The sequence below is a fragment of the Hemicordylus capensis genome, chromosome 1 (genome assembly GCF_027244095.1).
Source record: "Hemicordylus capensis ecotype Gifberg chromosome 1, rHemCap1.1.pri, whole genome shotgun sequence".
NCBI lineage: Eukaryota > Metazoa > Chordata > Lepidosauria > Squamata > Cordylidae > Hemicordylus > Hemicordylus capensis.
The window spans coordinates 58,084,877-58,106,155 of NC_069657.1; the positions used below are offsets into that span (position 1 = coordinate 58,084,877).

General features: G+C 45.0%; 2 protein-coding genes across 10 annotated transcripts in view; one reads left to right on the top strand and one right to left on the bottom strand.

The window, feature by feature from the left end:
- Positions 1-11,999, bottom strand: part of AP4S1 (adaptor related protein complex 4 subunit sigma 1) — a 35,868-nt gene extending 23,869 nt beyond the window's left edge. The window contains exons 1-2 of one of the 6 annotated variants that reach the window (XM_053251855.1): positions 11,630-11,997; positions 2,083-2,225 (exon numbers count right to left, since the gene is read on the bottom strand). The gene's annotated coding sequence lies outside the window, so the exon portion shown is untranslated. Of the gene's footprint in view, positions 1-2,082; positions 2,226-10,588; positions 10,858-11,629 lie in introns of those variants that run through there. The other 5 variants (XM_053251848.1, XM_053251874.1, XM_053251887.1 and 2 more) reach the window with 5 other exon arrangements.
- The window catches only part of STRN3 (striatin 3), a 99,053-nt gene continuing 88,892 nt past the window's right edge, over positions 11,119-21,279 (top strand). For all 4 annotated transcript variants that reach the window (XM_053251801.1, XM_053251818.1, XM_053251810.1 and 1 more), the window contains exon 1: positions 11,119-11,463. In XM_053251801.1, the coding sequence (XP_053107776.1) occupies positions 11,119-11,463 (345 nt within the window). The remainder of the gene's footprint in view (positions 11,464-21,279) is intronic.

Below are 21,279 nucleotides of genomic sequence, written 5' to 3' on the forward strand. Positions count from 1 at the left end.
CTCCATGCTGTGTACGAATCTTTATTTTCTCTTCCCTCATCTCTTCAATTATTTAAACATATAATTCATCAAGAGCAATACAGATTGTTGGGGAACAATTCTGTCCAACTCTTGTGAAAATTACATCTACAGAAAGCAATAGCTTTACTGGTGTGTCGTCAGGTTGTGTGGTTTCACAAAGAGCAGGACTTTTTCAAATAAAAAGCCATCTTCACCACCATCCAGGGTGGATTTGATTTAAATCAAACTGATTTAAATCACGATTTAAATTACTAGCAGGGTGGATAAAAATAAAAAAAATCCGATTTAAATCAAAAAAATCCGATTTAAATAAAAAATGGATTTTTTTGATTTAAATTGGATTTTTTTGATTTAAATCGGATTTTTTTTATTTTTATCCACCCTGCTAGTGATTTAAATCGTGATTTAAATCAGTTTGATTTAAATCAAATCCACCCTGCCACCATCACCTTCCAAAAACTTCGAGGAGTTACCATGAGCTCACAGAAAGAGATGAAGTAGATGACATCAATTTGGCTCTTTAAAATATCATGTTTAATATGGAAATACACTGAAGTTCTAAAACCATTTGCAATTCAAGAGGTTTGTTCGTAGGACTGCCAGCACGATAGGAGAAGCACTCTGACTGAGTAAAAGAGCTGGGAGACTCACAATCAGCAGGCATGAGAACTCCAAACACTGAGATTGGAGGTCCGGAGCATGATCATGTGTGAGGCAGCTGCTGAGTAGGATGCCTTTTCCTTCTACCTTGGGAAAACGCTGAGGACAGGATCCCAGAATGGCGCATTCCTCTGACCCAGTTCCTGCCTTGCAAATGATCACACTCCCCTCTTCCTACCTTAATGTTTGGAGTTCTCACAACTGCTGACTGGGAATGTACCTGGTTCTCCAATTAGCTTCCAAATAACCAAACATTGTCCAAAATGGCTACACCTGACAAAGTCACATTCCTCAAATGCACATATGATAGTCAAATACCATTTCACTGTGCTTACCTGAAAACCTTTGAAAGAAACCCCTTTCAAGCTCCATTTCTAGACTGGGCACTGTGCCCCATTTCCAGTGATCAAAATCTGGTATTTAATTGATTTTGAGAAGCATGTGGTCATTGGCATTGATATTCTATATATATAAACATATGCATTTGTTTAGTCAGAGAAAAGCTTTCCAACCTGGGATGACAACTTTGGACCGGACTGGTAAGCAGAATTTTGATATAATCTATTTGAAACATTGGTTTTGCTGTTTCAAATTATGGACTGACAAAAACAATTTGTGAGCTAGAATAGATTAACTGGAAACATGCATTTGCCAGGCTTACGTATAAAATTGCTACACGGAAGAGAGAATGGGCAACTCCTTGGACTAGTGTAAAAGTTGCTACATAAATGCTAATGTAAATGCAAGGTAGTTGCACAAAGAAAGTAACCTATGTTCCAGAATAGTACTTATGCTAATAGAAGATGTTGCACTAGTCGTGGTGCAATATGGTGCACCAGCTAATTGTTGGGCAACACATTAAACCACCTCTTGCCCAGCTTGGGTACATCCCTGGGAAGATTCCACTTCCACTAGCAATAGTGTATCTATATTATTATTATTACATTTATATCCTGCTCTTCCTCTAAGGAGCCCAGAGCGGTGTACTACATACTTAAGTTTCTCTTTCACAACAGCCCTGTGAAGTAGGCTAGGCTGAGAGAGAAGTGACTGGCCCAGAGTCACCCAGCTAGTTTCATGGCTGAATGGGGATTTGAACTCGGGTCTCCCCAGTCCTAGCTCAGCACTCTAACCACTACACCACGCTGGCTCTCTAATAGTATCTATAGGGCACTGCAACCATAAACAGTCCTCCTGTAAGTGTCAGGGTGGATGCTATCCAGTTTTAACAACATTATTTGTGACTGTTTCAGTCTGTTCATATATCCTCTCTGCTTCCTATATATTAAACACTATTTAATCTTTGCATTCTGAAAAAGACAGAATACTGTGGCACTTTGGGCTGCCCATCAACATTAGTGAACAGTGTTAGGGACTTTTACATAGGAGAGTGCATCTTACCTCTGAACCAGTCACACAAGTTTTAAGGATGGGAGTATGGCCTGTTTTCCCCCCACAGGTGAAGTCATGAGAGACTAGAATTCCTGTTGGCTCTGCTTCCTACAGTGCAAGTAGCCAAACATTTGCTTGCAGACAGAGGCACTCTGCAAAAGAGAAGAACAGGCTCTGCTCTTGCAACATTCATAGGAATACTGCACGTGTTAAGATACAATTTCTTTTTAAATGGAAGTCTGTTCAAGCACTGCTGTAGGACCAAAGCTGACGGAAACACTTAACACAGAGATGCCTTGAAAAGATACAATTGCTGGGGCCTTTCAGACATTATATGTTTGAATGTACACCTGAGATGTTTTGATGTAGACCTAATGTACACTTATAATTGAACAAACATGTATCATAACCATACACTCATTACAAAGCTGTCATAGAATGAAACTTTCCTGTTGAGTGTATACTGGGGGGCAAACTAAGGTCCAACTCTCTATAATGTGTGAAATGGCCCTTACTCTACCAGAGAACCATCCAATGAGGTCATTCACACAATCAAAAACTATGTTCTACCCAGGTTTGGGAGCTGTGTGCTCCCAATTTTCAGTTGTATGGAAGCAAGGTAGGAGGAAAACCTGGTACCTACCTTGCCGCCACACAAGGTATTTCCCTCAGCAAGGTTGTCCTCTTACCTTGCTTCCACACAACCGAAAACTGGGAGCTCCACAGCTCCCAAACCCAGGTAGAACAGTTTTTGATTGTGTGAATGACCTCAAATTCTAAAATGATATTGATACATTATTGACATTTGATGAGGGTTGACTCTTTATGCTATTGAAAAAAGGCCATGAATACAAGATTCAATCAGTGCAGGTGTGATCAACTCCAGATTAGCAGTGCCTGGCAATGAACAGTCATAGGCAAAATGGATACTGTAAACACACACCTAAAGTGGAACAAATACTTTATGTGGTAAAGTAGCCACTAGTTCCTACTGAGTTACACAATTTGCTAATGAATTCAAACTAACCAGCTCCAAGTGGGAGTCTCCCTTTGAAAGTTTGTTGATCTTTAGTGCTTTATTATGGCCAGCTACAAAATGTCCAGGTAGACCAAAATGTTCTCCCACTAGTTCTGTGTTGTAGTTTTCAATATCTGATTTGCATCTATTTATCTTCTTGCATACTGAGCAATTCATTTGGCCCAAATGGGCATTGTCAGCAGATTATTTAGCAGACATTATTACAATCTATATATATTTTTCTTAGGCATACCCGTCACTAATCCCATGCATGGCAGCTCTCGCTAGAGTTCATGAGTATCTGCCGGATAGCGGCGGGGACGGGTGGTCAGCAGCCAGGCTGGCTGGCGGGTAGGGAAAGCGGTGGCCAGGCTGGCCGGGAGGGAAAGCACTGCCAGAGGGCAGTGAGAGAAAGCGGTCTGGGAGGGGGAGAACGGACTGGAGCTAAAGACAAAATGAATAGGGGAAAGACAGGGAGAACTAGGGGCACAGATGCTCTGCACCAGATCAGCTAGTTATTATTTATTTAATTTATTTTCAAAGGCTCTAGGCAGTTCACAAAGAGGAATGCAATAAAAACAAAATAAAACAAACTGTTAAAACAATTTAAAACATTCAGGGATTACTAAAAGCTAGGCTAAAAAAAGACATCTTAAGGGCTCTTTTAAAGGCTAGTAAAGATGTTAAGCCACAAATATCTATAGGGAGTGCATTCCACAGCCCAGGAGCAACTACAGAGAAGACCTGCTCCCAAGTTGCTGCCAGAGCTGCTGGTGGCATCCACATTACCTTAATGTGCGGTGCGGATTGTGCAGAAGAAGATGCTCTCCCAGGTAACCCGGTCCTAAGCCATTTAGGGCTTTAAAGGTAATTACCAGCACTTTGTTTTTTGCCTGGAAACCTATTGGCATGTAGGTGAACAAGTCATTAATGGAATTGTTTGCTCCATGATAGTACTGTTCAAGTACATATGGGGACAAAGCAGACACTGGGGAGGATCCAAATTAGTATTTCCATGAATAAAAGCAGTCCTGCTTGCTCATGCAAGGGGCAATTTTCACTAGGGTATAGGTGGCAGCAGAATAAAGCTGATCCCACTTTCCCTGTGTGGCTGGCCTGCACCCTGGCAAAAATCGCTCTTCTTGTGCAAGCAGAACGTCTTCCATTTGTGAATATACTAGTCTGATACTACCCACAGAGACTGGTTGCAGGAACCAATCCCTGGTATCTTGGTTTGGTACTCTCCATTGTTGCTAGTAAGCATCAACTTCAGATTGTGGGGCTTTCCATTAGACAGGGCAGGCCTTGCACTCATGATTTGTGAAAAGGAAGAAACCTTTCCCAGGGCAGGGTGTTGATCTTTGTGATTATGTGCTTGATAAATTTTAGCTGAGAGTCGTAGATGACAAGCTGCGTTCTTTGCTGGATCTATCTTGTAGTTGGTGACTATTAGATCTGTGCAATTACTAGGCTCTGAATAGCTGAAACAGAATAATCCACACAGCCACACTGGCACTGTGTGGAAGTGACCATTCCTACCATTCACCTACAATGTTGTACTGTTCCCTGCCACCAAGGAATCCTTTAAAGCAAAACAGAGCCCTGGAGAGCCCCAGCGATGTCAGGGAAAATGCGCATGGAATACTGGGAAGTGGAGCAGTTTTTCCTTTAAGGTGTGCGCATGTGCACACACTCACACGTTTTTTGATGTCCACTCAGTTAATTTTAGATCCCGCTCAGGTTGAACCAGGAATCATGTATTTCCTCTCTGAATACATGTGCACACACACTGCCTTGATACTGCTGCCCAGAACAAAACTCATTCCGCACACAGATGAAAAAAATTTAGAGAGCACACTGAAGTGGAGTACTTTCCAGCATTCCCCCCACATACTTCTGAACACTCCCTAGATATTGCTGGGCCTCTCAAAGGCTCCTCCAGATCTCTCTTCAAGGGGCCCACCAATGCAGGGAACAACACAGAGTTGCATGCAAGTGAGCAGTAGGAAGTCACTTCTACATGGTGCCAGCAGGGCTGTGCAAAATATTGTGACTACCATCTACCCTTGTTGATCTGTTCCTTTACTTCCCCCAAGAGAGTATTTAAAATGCCTGATGTAAATCCTGCATAGGTTTGTCTTTGTCTTTTACCACAAGTCTTGGCACAACAAATCTGTAGACAGTGGTTGCATGATTGGTTTCTTGACTGCAGCCTTAACAGCACAGTTCTTCTAACGAAATATACTTTGGAGTAAGAATCAGTCATTTATTATTCTTTATTATTAAAACTTTTATACTGCCCTTCCAAAAGGCTCAGGGCGGTTTACATTAAAACACCATTAAAATCAGTTAATAATTAAAACAAGAATTATAAAACATAAAAACAATGATTAACAATTAAAAACATCATAAAACAACAATTAAATAATCAGAACAATTTAAAAACAAGTTTTAAAAAGCTGAAAAAGCCTGGTTGAAGAGATGTGTTTTCAGATGTTTTTTGAAAATTGGGGAGGATCGTATCTCAGCAGGAAGCGCATTCCACAATATCGGGGCAGCAGCCGAGAAGGCCCGTCTCTGTGTAGCCACCAAACAAGTTGGTGGCAAGTGGAGACGGAGCTCCTCAAGTGACCTCAACAGCTGGTGGGGCTCATAGCGAAGAAGACACTCTCTTAAATACCCAGGGCCTAAGCCGTTTAAGGCTTTATAACTAGCACTTTGTATTTTGTCCGGAAACCTATTGGCAGCCAGTGTAACTCTATCAACAAAGGAGTAATGTGGCTGCCACATTCTGAACCAACTGAAGTTTCCGGACTACATACAAAGGCCGCCTCACGTACAGCGCATTACAGAAGTCCAGTCTGGAGGTTACCAACAAATGTACCACTGTTTTGAGGTCATTGATCTCGAGAAACGGGCGCAGCTGGCGTATCAGCCGGAGCTGATAGAAAGCACCCCTGGCCACCTCCTCAACCTGAGAAACCAAGGAGAGACGTTGATCCAGAAGTACTCCCAGACTGCGAACCTGTTCCTTTTGGGGAAGTGTGACCCCATCTAGAACAGGCAGATCAAAATAGTCTCTAGAGTTCCGACCCCACACAATAAGTACCTCCGTCTTATCTGGATTCAGCTTCAATTTATTCTTCCTCATCCAGCCCATTACTGCTTCCAGGCAGGCATTTAGGGAGGATATGCCAACTCCTGAAGAAGTTGACATGGAGAAGTAGATCTGGGTGTCATCAGCATACTGGTAACACCCAGCTCCAAATCCCCTGATGATCTCTCCCAGCGGTTTCATGTAGATGTTAAAAAGCATTGGAGAGAGTACGCAGCCTTGAGGGACACCATACTTAAGCTCAGATTTTAAAGAGCAACAATCTCCAATCGACACCATCTGGAATCTGTCCGAGAGGTAGAAGCGGAACCACTGTAAAACAGTGCCTCCCACCCCCAATACCCTCAGACGTTCCAGAACGATACTATGATCGATAGTACTGAAAGCCGCCGAGAGATCCAAGAGGACCAACAGAGTCACATTTCCTCTGTCAATTGCCAATTGGAGATCATCCATCAGGCCGACCAAGGCAGTCTCCACCCCATAGCCCACCCGAAAACCAGTTTGAAATGGGTCTAATCAGTTTCCTCCAAGACCGCCTGGAGCTGAGAGGCCACCACCCTCTCAATTACCTTGCCCAGCCATGGGAGATTGGAAACTTGCCTATAATTGCTCAACTCTGAGTGATCTAATGCAGGCTTCTTTAGAAGAGGTCTGATAATTGCCTCCTTAAGACAAGAAGGCATCCTGCCCTCCCCCAGAGAAGCATTCATGATTTCTACCAGGCCGCCTACAACAGCCTCCCTGCTAGATAGAACAAGCCATGTTGGACAAGGGTCAAGAGGACAAGTGGTAGGCCTCACCACTCCAAGCAGGTTGTCCACATAATCAGGAGTCACAAACTGAAATTGATCCAGTCGAATCGTATAAGAGGAGTCGTTGGAAACCTCCAGTTCAGACATCAAATTAATTGAGGAGTCTCCATCTAAGTCAGCCCGAATCTTAGAGATTTTGTCTGTGAAAAATTCATTAAACACACCACAGTGGGTAACTGATGCTTCCAAATTCTGGTTCAAGGGAGAGGGGGCAGATACTAGTCCCCTCACAACCTTGAACAACTCCGCTGGACATGAACTCGCAGAGGCAATACGGGCAGAAAATAACTGCTTCTTTGCCGCATGTATCGCCTGAGCATAGATCTTTAAATGTGCTCCATGTCTTAATCTGTCGGATTCAAGTCGAGTTTTTCTCCACTTGCACTCCAGTCGCCTACCTTGCCGCTTCAGCCCCCGTAGATCTTCTGTATACCAAGGGGCCAATTTTGAAGCAGGTCGGAGGGGACGCTTAGGAGCAATCGTGTCTACTGCCCTGGTGAGCAAGTTGTTCCAGTTCTCAACCAGGGCATCAACAGGATCACCAGCCGAGCCAACAATGAATCCCTCCAAGGCTTCTTGGAATCCTACCGGATCCAGTAACCTCTTTGGGCGGACCATTCTAATAGGCCCCTCACCCCTGCGAAAGTGGAAAGCGGTTGTAAGTCCAACCTTAACCAGATGGTGGTCCGTCCATGACAACGGGGAGATCGTAGGAGTTCCCACCCATGGAACACCACCCTGATCAGAATAAAAGAACAAATCAAGCGTGTGACCTGCAATATGCATCGATCCAGAGACCGCTTGATAGGCCCATAGTTGTCATGGCCGCTATGAACTCCTGAGCTGCCCCGGACAAATTGGTCCCAATATGAACATTGAAGTCCCCCAGCACCAAAAGTCTGGGAGACTCCAACACAAGTTCCACGACCAAGTCCGTGAGCTCAGTAAGGGATTCTGTTGGGCAGTGGGGCGATCGGTACACCAACAGAAGTCCCTGGTCCCCAAACTCAAGTACACATATTCTATATGGTCCGATACCCTAACAGGGACCCTGGTAAGGGAGATGTTATCCTTATAGACCACAGCCACTCCACCTCCCGCCCACGTCCCCTCACCTGCTCCTCTACAGAATATCCTGACGGGAGAAGCTGGGACCAAACTGGACCACTAGCCTTCCCCAACCAAGTCTCAGTAATACACATCAGGTTGGCCTCTTCATCCATGATCAAATCATGGATGAGTTCAGATTTATTTTGGACCGACCTGGCATTGCAGAGGAGCAAGGTAAGGTTATGTGGGATGTTAGCAGTGCTCCCCAAGGTCAAAGAGCTGGCAGGACAGCCGGAAAGGGGGACAGCTATTAGATTTCTGACTCCCCTTCCCCTGGAACAGCCTGCTGACCTGCCAATGTTTCTTCTTCTATTCCCCACCACCACCGGAATAGCTGCCCCACATTCAACGAAGGCACTCCCTGCCTCCCCATCTCCAGACAAACACACACAAATTGCAACTTCAACCCAACCTCAGCACAACTTAAAACTGATTAAACAGAAGCCCCACGATTGAATGCCTCCCTCTACACAAATGGTTGGACAAAGTGTCCAGCCCTCGTTTCTCCCTCAAAGGGGCAACCCCCTTTGGTGTCGCCCCTTCGGTGGCGGGCATGCCGCCACTGGCAGTCTTCCTATATAGGCTGAGCAGCAAGCTCAGCAGGCGGAACCAGGAAAAACTGCCCAGTCACCCTTACAGCCTCAGTTCTGCAAAGCCTCTCCGCAAGCAGTCCTGGGGGGAGGCAGATGGCAACCAGGGAGGGCAGAAGAGAAGAGGTAGCCAGGCAGGCACCCCAGTCTCACACCCTGGGGAAGATGGTAACCTCTTCTCCAATTAGTCTAACTAATTATTAGATGATATGAACCTTTACTGTAATAACTGTATTCAAATGAAAACTACTTTTATGTTCAAATGTAACTGCATAATATTCCTGGCTTAACTCTATACCTTTAAAAGGAAACATTTACTTTTTGTCTTTTTGTTTACAAGGTGCACATAAATTGTGCCTATACATAGCATATATATTAGGTTGCTCCTTTTAAGACAGAAACTGCTTGCAAAGATAAGTAGCCTACTAAAGGCCAAAGGTGGGAACAGTTCCCTCCTGCTCTGATCTTGTTTTAAACATCCCTATGATGGAGTTTCCACAGCTTCCCTGGGGGAAATCACTCAGACAGCTCTCCCTCCTTATGTAGTGGTAAGCCTCTCTTAATTTAATCCTGTACTCATAGTAGTAATTTGATACTAGGTTGCTGACTGCCAATACTTTGGTTTCTATTTGCTGTCTTGCTACTTTGGGTGACAGGGTAATAACAACAGCAGTGGCAAAAATCAGAATGTGCCTCATGTCCTAGGGGAGGGTGTGTGTGCATGTGTGTGGTGGGGGAGTAGCTCACTCGTCCACCCCAAGGAGTCAGCTGTAGACATGTGAGGAATGCAGCTGCAATGCCAAGAATCTTTAGCTGGCACAAGCCACCATCACGGAGACCATTTTAAGTGAGTGGAAGGAGCAACACACAGTAGCAGCCCTGAAACAGAAAAACTAATGAACGGGAGAGAAAAAATGAAATGAAACTGCTTTTCTACAGTCTTTCAAAATAAATCATCAGTGAAAGGAAGTATTCCAAAGTGGGGCATAATCATTTTTTCCATTCCTAGTGAAGGGGGTGGGGAAGGGCCACCATACTTTGAGGCCGATAGGAACATAGGAAGCCGCCATATACTGAGTCAGACCATAGGTCCATCTGGCTCAGTAGTGTCTACACAGACTGGCAGCGGCTTCTCCAAGGTTGCAGGCAGGAATCTCTCTCAGGGAATCTTGGGGGGGGGGGGACTTGGAACCTTCTGCATGCAAGAATGCAGGCACTCTTCTCAGAGCGGCCCCATCCCCTGAGGGGAATATTTTACAGTGCTCACATGTAGTCTCCCATTCATATGCAACCAGGATGGTCCCTGCTTAGCTACGGGGACAAGTCATGCTTGCTAAGACCAGCTCTTGATGGGAATGCCAGCTTAGACATTCAGAGAGTGAGTGAATTAGGTGTGTGGACTAGCAGTGGGTTCCCCCCGCTGCCTTCTTCTAAGTGACAGGAGCCTCAAACTTTCCTGAAAGTCAGATTTCTCTTCTAATTTTGTAAAAACAAAAACACAAAAACAAAACAGAAAACCACACACACAACCGTTTCTATTTTTGTTTTCTAGTCTTCAACTGTAATATATTTAACCAACCAACCCTCAAAGTCAGAATTCGGTCCTGGGAATGCTTGCTTTAACGCTTTAACTACTACTCCACAGGTGCCAGCTGGTTCTTGGGTTAAGAGAAGCTCCCAGCAAAGCGATCAATGGCATGCTTTTAAATAACAACGATAACAAAAATACTAGTGAGCGGCTATGACCGTTCCGGATATACTATTTACAAGTTATTTCGGACAGAAAGAAAAAGCAAATCTAAAACCACTAAACATCTATTAAAAAAAGAGGGGGTGTGTGTTGGGCGCTGTACAGAAACGAACAAACCCTTTCGCTCCTCGTCACTGATTCATCGTTCTCCCTATATCTCCCCACAGCGAAACATCATGACAAGGAACAGGTGAGCGAGTGACTGAAGCAGAGAAAATCAGGAAAACACACTCACGGAGAGCACCCGAGCCTCTCCCTTCCATCCTCTCGCTTATCCCCCTCCACTTTCCTTCAATCCACGCTCGCGCATGCGTCTAGCGAGGCTGCCGGAGCAAGGCGGGTGCAATTTCCCAGCATGCCTTGCGCGCACCCCCCCGGGTGGGTGAGCTGAGTGAATCTGTCCGGCCGATGATGGAGCTACTGAGACCGTAATGGCGGCCGGCGGCAGTAGCTGCAGCGGCGGGGGCTTTGGTTCAGCGTCGCTCTGACACCCGTCTGCTACTCCGCGTGGCCGTGGTCCTCCCACCCCCGGAGCCGCGCCCTCCCCCGCAGGCAGCGCTGCTCATCGCCGCCCAGGACTCAGGAACACACACAAGGCGGAGGAGGAGGAGGAGGAGGAGGAGGAAGGGGAGGACTCCCCACAGACAATGGACGAACATCCCGGAGCCGGCGGGGGGATCATGGCGGGGGCCGCCCCGAGACCTCAACAGCAGCCGCTGCCGCCCGCCGGAGGAAGCGCCAACTCGCACTTGCTAGGCCAGAGCTGTGTGGGGCCGGGCGGGGGTCCACCGCTGCAGCAGCAGCAGGCGCCGCCGCCTCAAGGCCCGGCTGCGGCTCAGGAAGCCGTGGGCCCCGCCGGAGGCGGCGGCAGCTCGGAGCTGTCTCGGCCACAACACTACACCATCCCGGGGATCCTGCACTACATCCAGCACGAGTGGGCCCGCTTCGAGATGGAGCGCGCGCACTGGGAGGTGGAAAGGGCCGAGCTCCAGGTGAGGCTCGAGGGGACGCCGCCGGGGGTGGATGATGGGCGGGGGGAGACACGCGCGCCCTGGGAGGCTGGTCCTCGGAGCGGGGCGGGCGACCGCCGCTTTCGAGCCGCAGCCCGAGGAGGGGTGTGTGTGTGTGTCTGTGTGCGCGCGCGGGAGAGGCGGGTACCTGTGTGCGGTGGGTCCGGCGGGGTGGCGAGCGGCACTCCGCGCATCCCCCTCACGGCTCCACGGGCTGGGCTACTTTTCCCGGGGTAGCCATTTTGCTTTTTAGCATGGCGCCCGCCTGACTTGGGCCTGTCAAGTTACTCTGGGATGGTGGGGAGGCGGGGGAAGCCGCTGCCGCCGCCTCCGCCGCTTCCCTGAGCCCAGATTTCAGACGCCTTCTCCGAGCGCAGGGATCTGCGCCTTGACAGTTCCTGCGCTCCCTGCGGCAACGCTGCCTTTCCGTCTCCCGCGGAGAAGCGAGAGCCTGCCGGACATTTCGGAGGCTTCCGCGGCCTAGCGAGAGGGCAGCAGCCGGCTCTTGCAGGAGCATGACAAGGCTCCCCCCCTCCGCCCCCCCCCCCCCCGGTATTCCCATGTGCTGGTCAGGAATGCAAATCACACACATCCCTCACGTCAGTTCTTGGCAAGAGATCCGCCTTCTTTCTAGGAATGGGAGGCGTGTCCCCCTCGCTCTCTTTTCAGGTGGTTGCACGGTCACGCTTTCACCAAAACGCCAGGAAGGGTGATGTGATGCTTCATTGATCTCTTAGGTCTTTATCCATTACATCATTGAAATGTACATCTGATAGCATACATTTGCATCTAAGAAAATTAAGGGTGACTGTGGCAGATGCATGTATTGTTAAAGGCACACTTGTCATCAATCGTGGATTGGCGACTGGTCCCTCATGAGCATACACTAGGTGAGCCCTGTTTGTGTTCAGAAAGTATATACAGAGTTCAAACATACAGTTCTGTACACATGTACACACTCACACTTCGTTGGAACTTGTGTACAGTTCTATATTTACTATCTGTACCCCATACCCTGAGCCTATACCCAGATTCACTTCTTCAGTGAGTGCATGTGCAGTCATTCACATGCAGACATTTCTCTGTGTATAGACAACTGTATGCACATATAATATGATGGCTGGGTAGGATGGTTAATCTGCTTTTGACACTGTGTAGTGTGTGAATGGTAATTAAAGTTGGATGCACAGATGGAAAAGGGGCATGCATCTCGATAACCAAGCATAAAATCTTAGAGAGATACACATCTTTAAAATTATCAGGTGCTTTGCCCCTGCTAACTGGGCAAAGAGGCACCTTTTACCATGGTGATTCTCTTTATTTAGCAGGGGGAGAGTAACTGGCCCTATTCACCCCCAGCACAGTACTTCCAGTGACTGTTGCTGGTGTGTGTCTTGTGTTTCTTTTTAGAATGTGAGCCCTTTGGGGACAGGGAGCCATCTTATATGTTTTATTTCTCTTTGTAAACCGCCCTGAGCCATTTTTGGAAGGGCGGTATAGAAATCGAATTATTATTAACTGCACTTTGTACAAAGTTTTTTAATGATGAAACAGCTACATTCATACAGGCTTTACCCTTTAATTTGACTATGTCCATTAAAAGTTACTATAAGTGGCCAGGCTGTAAAACTGACTTACTATGGCTAATGAGATGTGATTCACTGAGCAGTGACAGATCTGCCTTTTGTGATGAATGTGTTAATGACTTTCAAAAAAGTTAGACTTGAATTTGAAATGCTCAGCTCCGACATGGATTTGTACAGACTTGCCCAAGGATGCACAATTGCTCAGCCTCAGTTTCCTGGTTGGGGGTGGGGGTGGGGTGGGGGAATGCATAATACTGATCTATCTGCAGAATTGTGAGGGAAAGCACTATGGAAATTTTTAAAATACTCTTAAAGTTGAAAATATACTCTTAACAGCATGATAGTAACAATGTAATCAAGACTACGGTGTATGGTTTTAATATAGGCTCTTGTGACAAGTGGTGAGGAATGTCTCAATAACTCCTGAGCAGAGCTTGAGGCAGATTAATCATTTAACATAGGACTGCTCAACTTTAGCCCTTCAACTGTTTTTGGACTCCCAGCTTGCATCATCCTTGGCTGCAATGGCCAGTAGTAGGGGATGATACGAGTTGTAGTCCAGCATCTTCAGGAAAGCTGAACTTGTGAAGCCCTGATTTAATAGAAGGATTATGGGGTTTGGTAGCTTCCAAAATAATTTATACCAACGTGAGGGGCAGAGCAGGGCATGGTTTTGTTGTTGTTGTTTGTTCGTTTGTTTTGAGAGAGAGAGAGAGGTTGGCTGAATCATACACCGCATTCAGATTTATATGTAGGTTTAAGACATATAGCACAATTATTCCAAGACTCTGATTCCAAGTCTTCACTTAAATGTTGCCTTCAATTAAACATTTGGGGTTTTATCTATTAGCTATAAGGCCCAAACCTTCTTTTATTTCTACAGTTTAGCAATAGTTGTGGGACCTGGAAAAACAAGGTATGTGTCACCCATATACACTATTGATTCCAATGAAATATGGGGATTGTTATGAAAAAGTGCTAGAGCAGGCATTTATGTATTCTATTGTATAAATAGACCATACAACTTGTTTATCTTTCACATAGAACATTAAATGATTAGTCCTACCAAAATGCATAGGACATTCATGAATAGGTCTCTCTAGGATTGCATCTGAATACCTTGGGGCTGTAAGTTCTAGCTTTTGTTCCCTTAAGAGCATAAGAACAGCCCTGCTGGATCAGGCACAAGGCCCATCCAGTCCAGCATCCTGTTTCGCACAGTGGCCCACCAGATGTCGCTGGACGCCTACAGGCAGGAATTGAGGGCATGCCCTCTCTCCTGCTGTTACTCCCCTGCAACTGGTACTCAGAGGCATCCTGCCTTTGAGGCTGGAGATGGCCTCTAGCACTCGAACTAGTAGCCAATGATAGATCTCTCCTCCATGAAGTCATCCAAACGCCTCTTAAAGCCATCCAGGTCGTTGACTGTCACCACACCTTGTGGCAGAGAATTCCATAAGCCAATTATGCATTGTGTGAAAAAGTACTTCCGTTTGTTGGTCCTAGATTTCCTGACAATCAATTTCGTAGGATGATCCCTGGTTCTAGTGTTATGTGAGAGAGAAGAATTTCTCTCTATCCACTTTCTCCACACCATGCATGATTATATAGACCGCTATCATGTCTCCCCGCAGTCGTCTTTTTTCTAAACTAAAAAGCCCCAGGTGTTGTAGGCTTGCCTCATAAGAAAGGTGCTCTAGGCCCTGATCATCTTGGTTGCCCTCTTCTGCACTTTTTCCAGTTCTACAATGTCCCGCTTTAGATGTGGTGACCAGAGTTGTACGCAGCTTATGCTGCTTTAAGCCTTGTCCGTTCATTCAGCAAATCATGGATGCTGCAAACTGGTATATTGCCCACAAGGTATTCCGAGTCATAGAGAAAAATCTCTCCATGTGTACAGCATTGTTCTCTGCAAACAAACACCATACTCATGGACAGTGTAGGGACAGGGCTATAGAATATGTCAATACGGGGCCATGACTTACTGGCATACTCTTGTTGACACTGTACTTAGGGAGAGTGTCCATGCTATGCTGAACAAATGAACAGGACTATAGCTTCCAGGTTGATTTGAAACGCTGTACTGTGCTGCACACAGCCGCCTAATGGCTCAGCAGGAAAGTAACTTGTCTAGGGAGCAAGAGGTTACTGGTTCGAATCCCTGTTGGTATGTTTTCTAGACTATGGGAAACATCTATATCGCTGCTTCCTGATATAGGAAAGATGCTGAAAGGCATCATCTCATACTGTTCGGGAGATGGCAATGGTAAACCCTCCTGTATTCTACCAAAGAAAACCACATGGCTCTGTGGTTGCCAGGAGTCAGCACCACAACAACTCTGAGTCGACAGCACAACAACTCTGCTGCACACAAGCAGGGAGAGTCTTACCTCTAGTTTGAGGCAACAGCTGTTTTAATTTGGGTGTTACATAGTAATCTTATATTTACAAAAAATATAGGATTCTCTAGCTTTAATTGAGTAAAATATTCAGTTGTACGGGAAATCCAGTTTCTTGACTCTTGTCCATTCTCAGCAAAGGCCAAACATAGTATCTTAGAGGTCTCCATCATGCAGGGACTTCACTGAACACTGCTTTTTGTTTTCTGTGATCTTTTGGTATTTTGTTTTGTTTTAAACTTGCTGCTATCCTGGCTTTTGGCTCTTTAATACCTCCACTACCTGCTCGTCATTTCCACATGTCCATTGCCCTGGACATAGAATAGAAGTTCTAAAGAACTGCCCATTCTTTTCAAGGTACAGCTTGTGTGATTGAATGAGGCATAAGCTTGAATAAATATTATTATCCTGGGAAATACCTCGGGTAGTATAAATTTTGTTAGGACAACTCTACATTTTTGAATGTAGAAATCCATGCTGAGATGAATGTTCTTTACTTTATTAACTTATCAGTGTAGTTAACTCCTGTAACATCAGTGTAATTATTAGCAATGTAGCCTTGAGATTATTGATGAGCAAATAACATCAGTATTAGATCATGATTGTGGACATAGGTGAGATAACTCCTGTGCTTAAGAAAATTGGTTTGACACAGAGTTCATTGGCTTTTGCTAGTGATTTTAGAATTGAAGCATGAGTTATTAGTACCTCTGAAATATACTGAAAATATAATAAACTGACTATGTCAGACCTTGACAAATTTTCTTTGGATCTAGGAGGCAGCCTGAAAATTTAGTAGCCAGTCTTATTTTTTAGCCCAAAATGGGTTTCCCTCTCTCCTCCAACTCTGTTTTGAAAGAGGCTAGCTGAGAACAGAAATTAATCACAAATTAAGTCTTTTCTCCCCTCGCTGCTTTCTTTCTGTCCCTTTTTATTCTCACTCCACCTCTGCCTCCCCAACCCTACCTTTCGTTGTAAAAGACAAAGAAATGCAGGTTAGTTTAGAATGTTCTAAATGAAGTGGGCTGTGGAAGCATTTCCTGGTGATAAAGGAATGAAGAAGTGGGGGGGGATTATTTTCTGTGGCAAAGAAGCTTGACTTATGAAATGTGCTCTTGAGCAATGAAAACTTTTGTTTTAGAGTTAGAATAATTCTTGAAAAAATATTTTTTTTAAGTAAGTGTTACGAAAGTCATTGATTTTACTGCTAACATTAAAAGCCCAGAGAGAGAAAACCAGCACAGTCTTTTGCATCTTTACTTAGGAGTAAGATCCATTATTCCAGTGTGGTGTTGTGGTTAGAGTGCTGGACTAGGACTGGGGAGTACAGAGTTCAAATCCCCATTCAGCCATGATATTTGCTGGGTGACTCTGGGCCAGTCACTTCTCTCTCAGCCTAACCTACTTCACAGGGTTGTTGTGAGGAGAAACTTAAGTATGTAGTACACCGGTTTTTTATGTCTGCTAGGTTAATTTTAGATCCCGCTCAGGTTGAATCAGGAAGGTCCCACTCTGAATTTGAAGGAGGAGGGAGAAGGTAGGCAGTGATCATGCAAGCAGAATTTTAAATAAAATATTCAGATTTTTCAAAAATTATTTTAGAAAGCCCAGGAAAGAAGCAGAAGATCTCAAGGATAACATTCCAGACTTCAGTGATGTACAAATGATCATTTTGTAGATTAGAGGGCCAGGAGAGGGATAAAAAGAGATAATTTGACAATTTGACTGACCTTTTAATAGATGTGTTGAATCAGATGCAAATATAGAGGTGAAAATAGAATCATATTTTCAAATTAGCAGTGATGCTGGTAACATTTCAAATATTATTATAACAAGAAAAAAGATGCATTGGAGTAATCTGGAGAGCAACTACCATAGATAGTGTAAACATTAGTCTTGTATATAAATGGGTATTTCAATTTCAGATGATGATTAATTATAAAATGCAATGACAACAATAATAGAGAAGGCATAAAGATCCATCTTATTTATTTATTATTGCTCTGTGTAAACCGCCTTGAGCCATTTTTGGAAGGGTGGTATAGAAATCGAATTAATAATAATAATAATGATCATCATCATCAAGAATTATTTTGTGTGGGGTAGGGGGGGACTGCCAGATTCAAACAGTTTGCAGTAAGGGATAGAGTGAAAGAAGGTCCTTCCCATTGAACTATATGTTTACTAATGTATTGGATCTTTAAAGAAGGATTTCTTGATAGTTTAATGGAATAATTTGTGTGTTTTATTTCTTATGCACTGTCCTTTTAAAATATAAAAATGTTGTTTGTTTATTTAAAATATTTCTATACCACCCAAAACTTGAAACTCTGGGTGGTTTACAGTTAAAATCATTTAAACGCATTAAATCAATTAACAATTAAAATCATTTAAAACATTAAAACATTTAAAACCCAATATTAAAAATATTAAAAATATAAATTAATTAAAAGCCTGGGTGAATAAATGTGTCTTCAGTGCCTTTTTAAAAGTTGCCAGAGATGGGGAGGCTCTTATTTCAACAGGGAGCGCATTCCAAAGTCCAGGGGCAGCAACGGAGAAAGTCCGTTCCCAAGTAGCCACCAGATGAGTTGGCGGCAGCTGCAGACAAACCTCTCCAGGTGATCTAAACAGGCAGTGGGGCTCATGGTGAAGAAGACATTCTCTTAAATACCCAGGACCTAAGCTGTTTAGGGCTTTATAGGTAATAAGCAGCACCTTGTATTTTGCCCGGAAATGTATCGGCAGCCAGTGTAGTTCTTTCAACACAGGGGTAGTATGGTCTCCTAGATGATCCAGAGACCAACCTGGCCGCTGCATTCTGGACCAACTGCAGTTTCCAGACTATGTACAAAGGCAGCCCCACATAGAGCATATTGCAGCAATCCAGCCTAGAGGTTACCAGCACATTTACCACTATATTGAGGTTGTGAAACGGACAGTTATGCCTGCTCCCGTTGATTTTGACATGGAGAAGTAGATTTTGGTGTCATCAGCATACCGATAACACCCTGCACCAAATCTCCTGATGATCTCTCCCAGCGGTTTCATGTAAATTTTAAAGAGCATTGGAGACAGTATAGAGCCCTGAGGGACGGGACACATATGCTCAGAATTCAAAGAGCAACAGTCTCCAGTCAACACTATCTGGAATCTGTCTGAGAGGTAGAAGTGGAACCACTGTAGGTCAGTGCCTCCCACCCCTAACGCTCTCAGATGTTCCAGAAGGATACTATGGTCAATAGTATCAAAAGCTGCCGAGAGATCCAAAAGGATGAACAGAGTTACACTTCCTCTTCCTTCCATCTCTTTCTAGAAAGTATCCGTAGCATATATACCCTATATTACTAGAGAACATAGACTCCCTCCCCGCAAAATCAAGACTTGGTTCTCCCCCAACTCCTAAACAGTAGTTCTTCATAATTAAAACGTTCCTCCCCCCACCCCACTGTCTTGCACACATTAAATTTTAAAAATTTCAGTTACAAGCCTGCTAAAACAGATATGTCTTGAGGGCCTTCCTGAAAACAAACAGGGAAGGGGATTCTCTCATTTCAACTGGGAGCATATTCCAAAACCCTGGGGCAGCCACAGAGAAGGCCTCGTCCCAAGTTGTCACCAAAATACCAGTGGCAACCATAACTGGTCCTCTTCAGTAGGCGACAGGGCTCATGACAAAGAAGGCACTCTCTTAAATACCCTTAAATACTTAGATTGCTCTAAGGCCATTTGTGTTACCATTTCTTCAGTCCTTTTCTCATGATTTGGTGTGACCTTACACTTCTAGTGTAAGGAATTAAATTTTTAAAATTAAGATTTTTAAACCTTATACTTCCTTATACCTTACACTTAAGACCTTACACTTCTAGTGTAAGGAAGGATCACACATTGAGCAACTAAATATTAATTGCCTACAATTAGCCATGTATTCCGATTGTGTGTGTGTGTGGGAGGGGTGTTCAGTCATCTGGGGTTGGGTCCATTTGCATATTGCATGTATCTCCAGGAATATATAAGAGGAATTAAGGGTCACATTTATCTTAATATAATTTTCAGCCCCAAAGGATATCACTGTTTGGCAAGTCCACATTAGGTGTGTTAGATGTGCCTCTTGGGATTCCACATCTCCAGCAGTTATCTGTGGAGGTGATACCCAGAGCATGAAAATGAACTGGGGTCCAATATGCCTTAAGCATCAGGGGGGTTTGCTATATAAGCTGCATAGGCAAATTAATTATCTGTACCCACTCGGCTACAGGAATCCCATTTGTGCCAGAGCACAGTCCAGCAGTTTTCAATATCAGGGCTAAAACAAACCAGGGGGAAAGTTCTTTTTACTAGGCTTGAGCCTGAAATGTTTCGGAGGCCATTATAGAAGCCTCCAGAACGTTTCGGCCACCGGGGCTGTTTCAGCTTTCGGAGGTGGCGGGGGAGGGTGCACTTATCCCTCCTGGCGCATTTCCCCTGCCGTTGTAGCAAAGCCCCTCGGGGCATCAGCATACCTCCCCGCCACCCCTTTGTTGTCCTCAGCTGGAAGTACCCGGAAGTACCGGGCGGGTGCGCACGCCCTCCTGCCATGCACTCTCACATGACGGGCACGCACCCGTCACCTCTGGCCGAGGACGACAACGGGGCGGCAGGGAGGTATGCTGCCGCCCCGAGGGGCTTTGCTACAACAGAGCGCTGGCGGGGGAAATGTGGCGGTAGGGGTAAGTGCACCCTCCCCTGCCCTTTAGGGAACACCCCCGCCTTCAGAATGGTTCCAGACACATCCCTACTCTTTATCCCATAAAAGAAATCCACCCCAGGTATTTGTGCCAACCCCTGTTTCCTACAGCAGCCATGGGGATTTCCTGACTTTTTTTGCAGCAGAGAAAGTTGGTGCAAAATGGTGCCCCCCCCCTTTTTGGGGTAGAGTGTGCAGGATGAAAGAGTGAGACCAGTTGCAAGGGCACTTGCTGGGAGGAGAGTGAGAGCTGGGAAAGGTATTGAGGATGCAGTAGAAAGCAGCAGAGATTATATGCATTCACCATGCTCCTATGAGATCACCAGAGACATGAAAAAAGATAAAGGCAGAACATAGTGGTTTTTCTTTTGGCCATACTATTTAAGGAACAGATCTGACACTTGTAAAAGATCATTTTAAGGCATTTGCAAGGGGTCATCCCATCCACATGTGAACCAAGAAAGGAATGAATGAATGGCAGGAAGCTATATTGGAATAATATAAAATTATTCAAATTAAGAACATAAGAACAGCCCTGCTGGATCAGGCCCAAGGCCCATCTAGTCCAGCATCCTGTTAAAGTCACCCATTATTACTGCCCTGCCTCTCCTTGAAGCCTCCCTGATTTCCTCCTGCAACTCTCAGTCACTGTCAGTGTTTTGATCCGGAGGGCGATAGCACATCCTCAGTAGCACATTTCCTCTCAGGCCTTGTATTTTCACCCACAGGGTTTCTATTGAGGACTCCAGTCCAGGTTTTCTACCTTATTAGATTCTATCGCTTCTTTAACAAACTGTGCTACCCCTCCTCCAAGGCGCTCCTCCCTGTCCTTTCTATAGAGTTTATACCCAGGGATAACAGTGTCCCACCGGTTCTCACTGTTCCACCATGTTTCTGTTATGCCCACTATATCTATTTCTGTGTTAGCAACCAAGCCATCTTGGCTCAGAGGCTTTTGGCATTGGCATATAAGCACCTATACACTGAATCTCATCCCTAGTGCCTGCTACCTACCTTCTGACTCTTTGACCAGCTGGCACAGGCTCCCATCTGCTCTTTATGCAGTTCTTCTCTGTCCCCTTCTGTT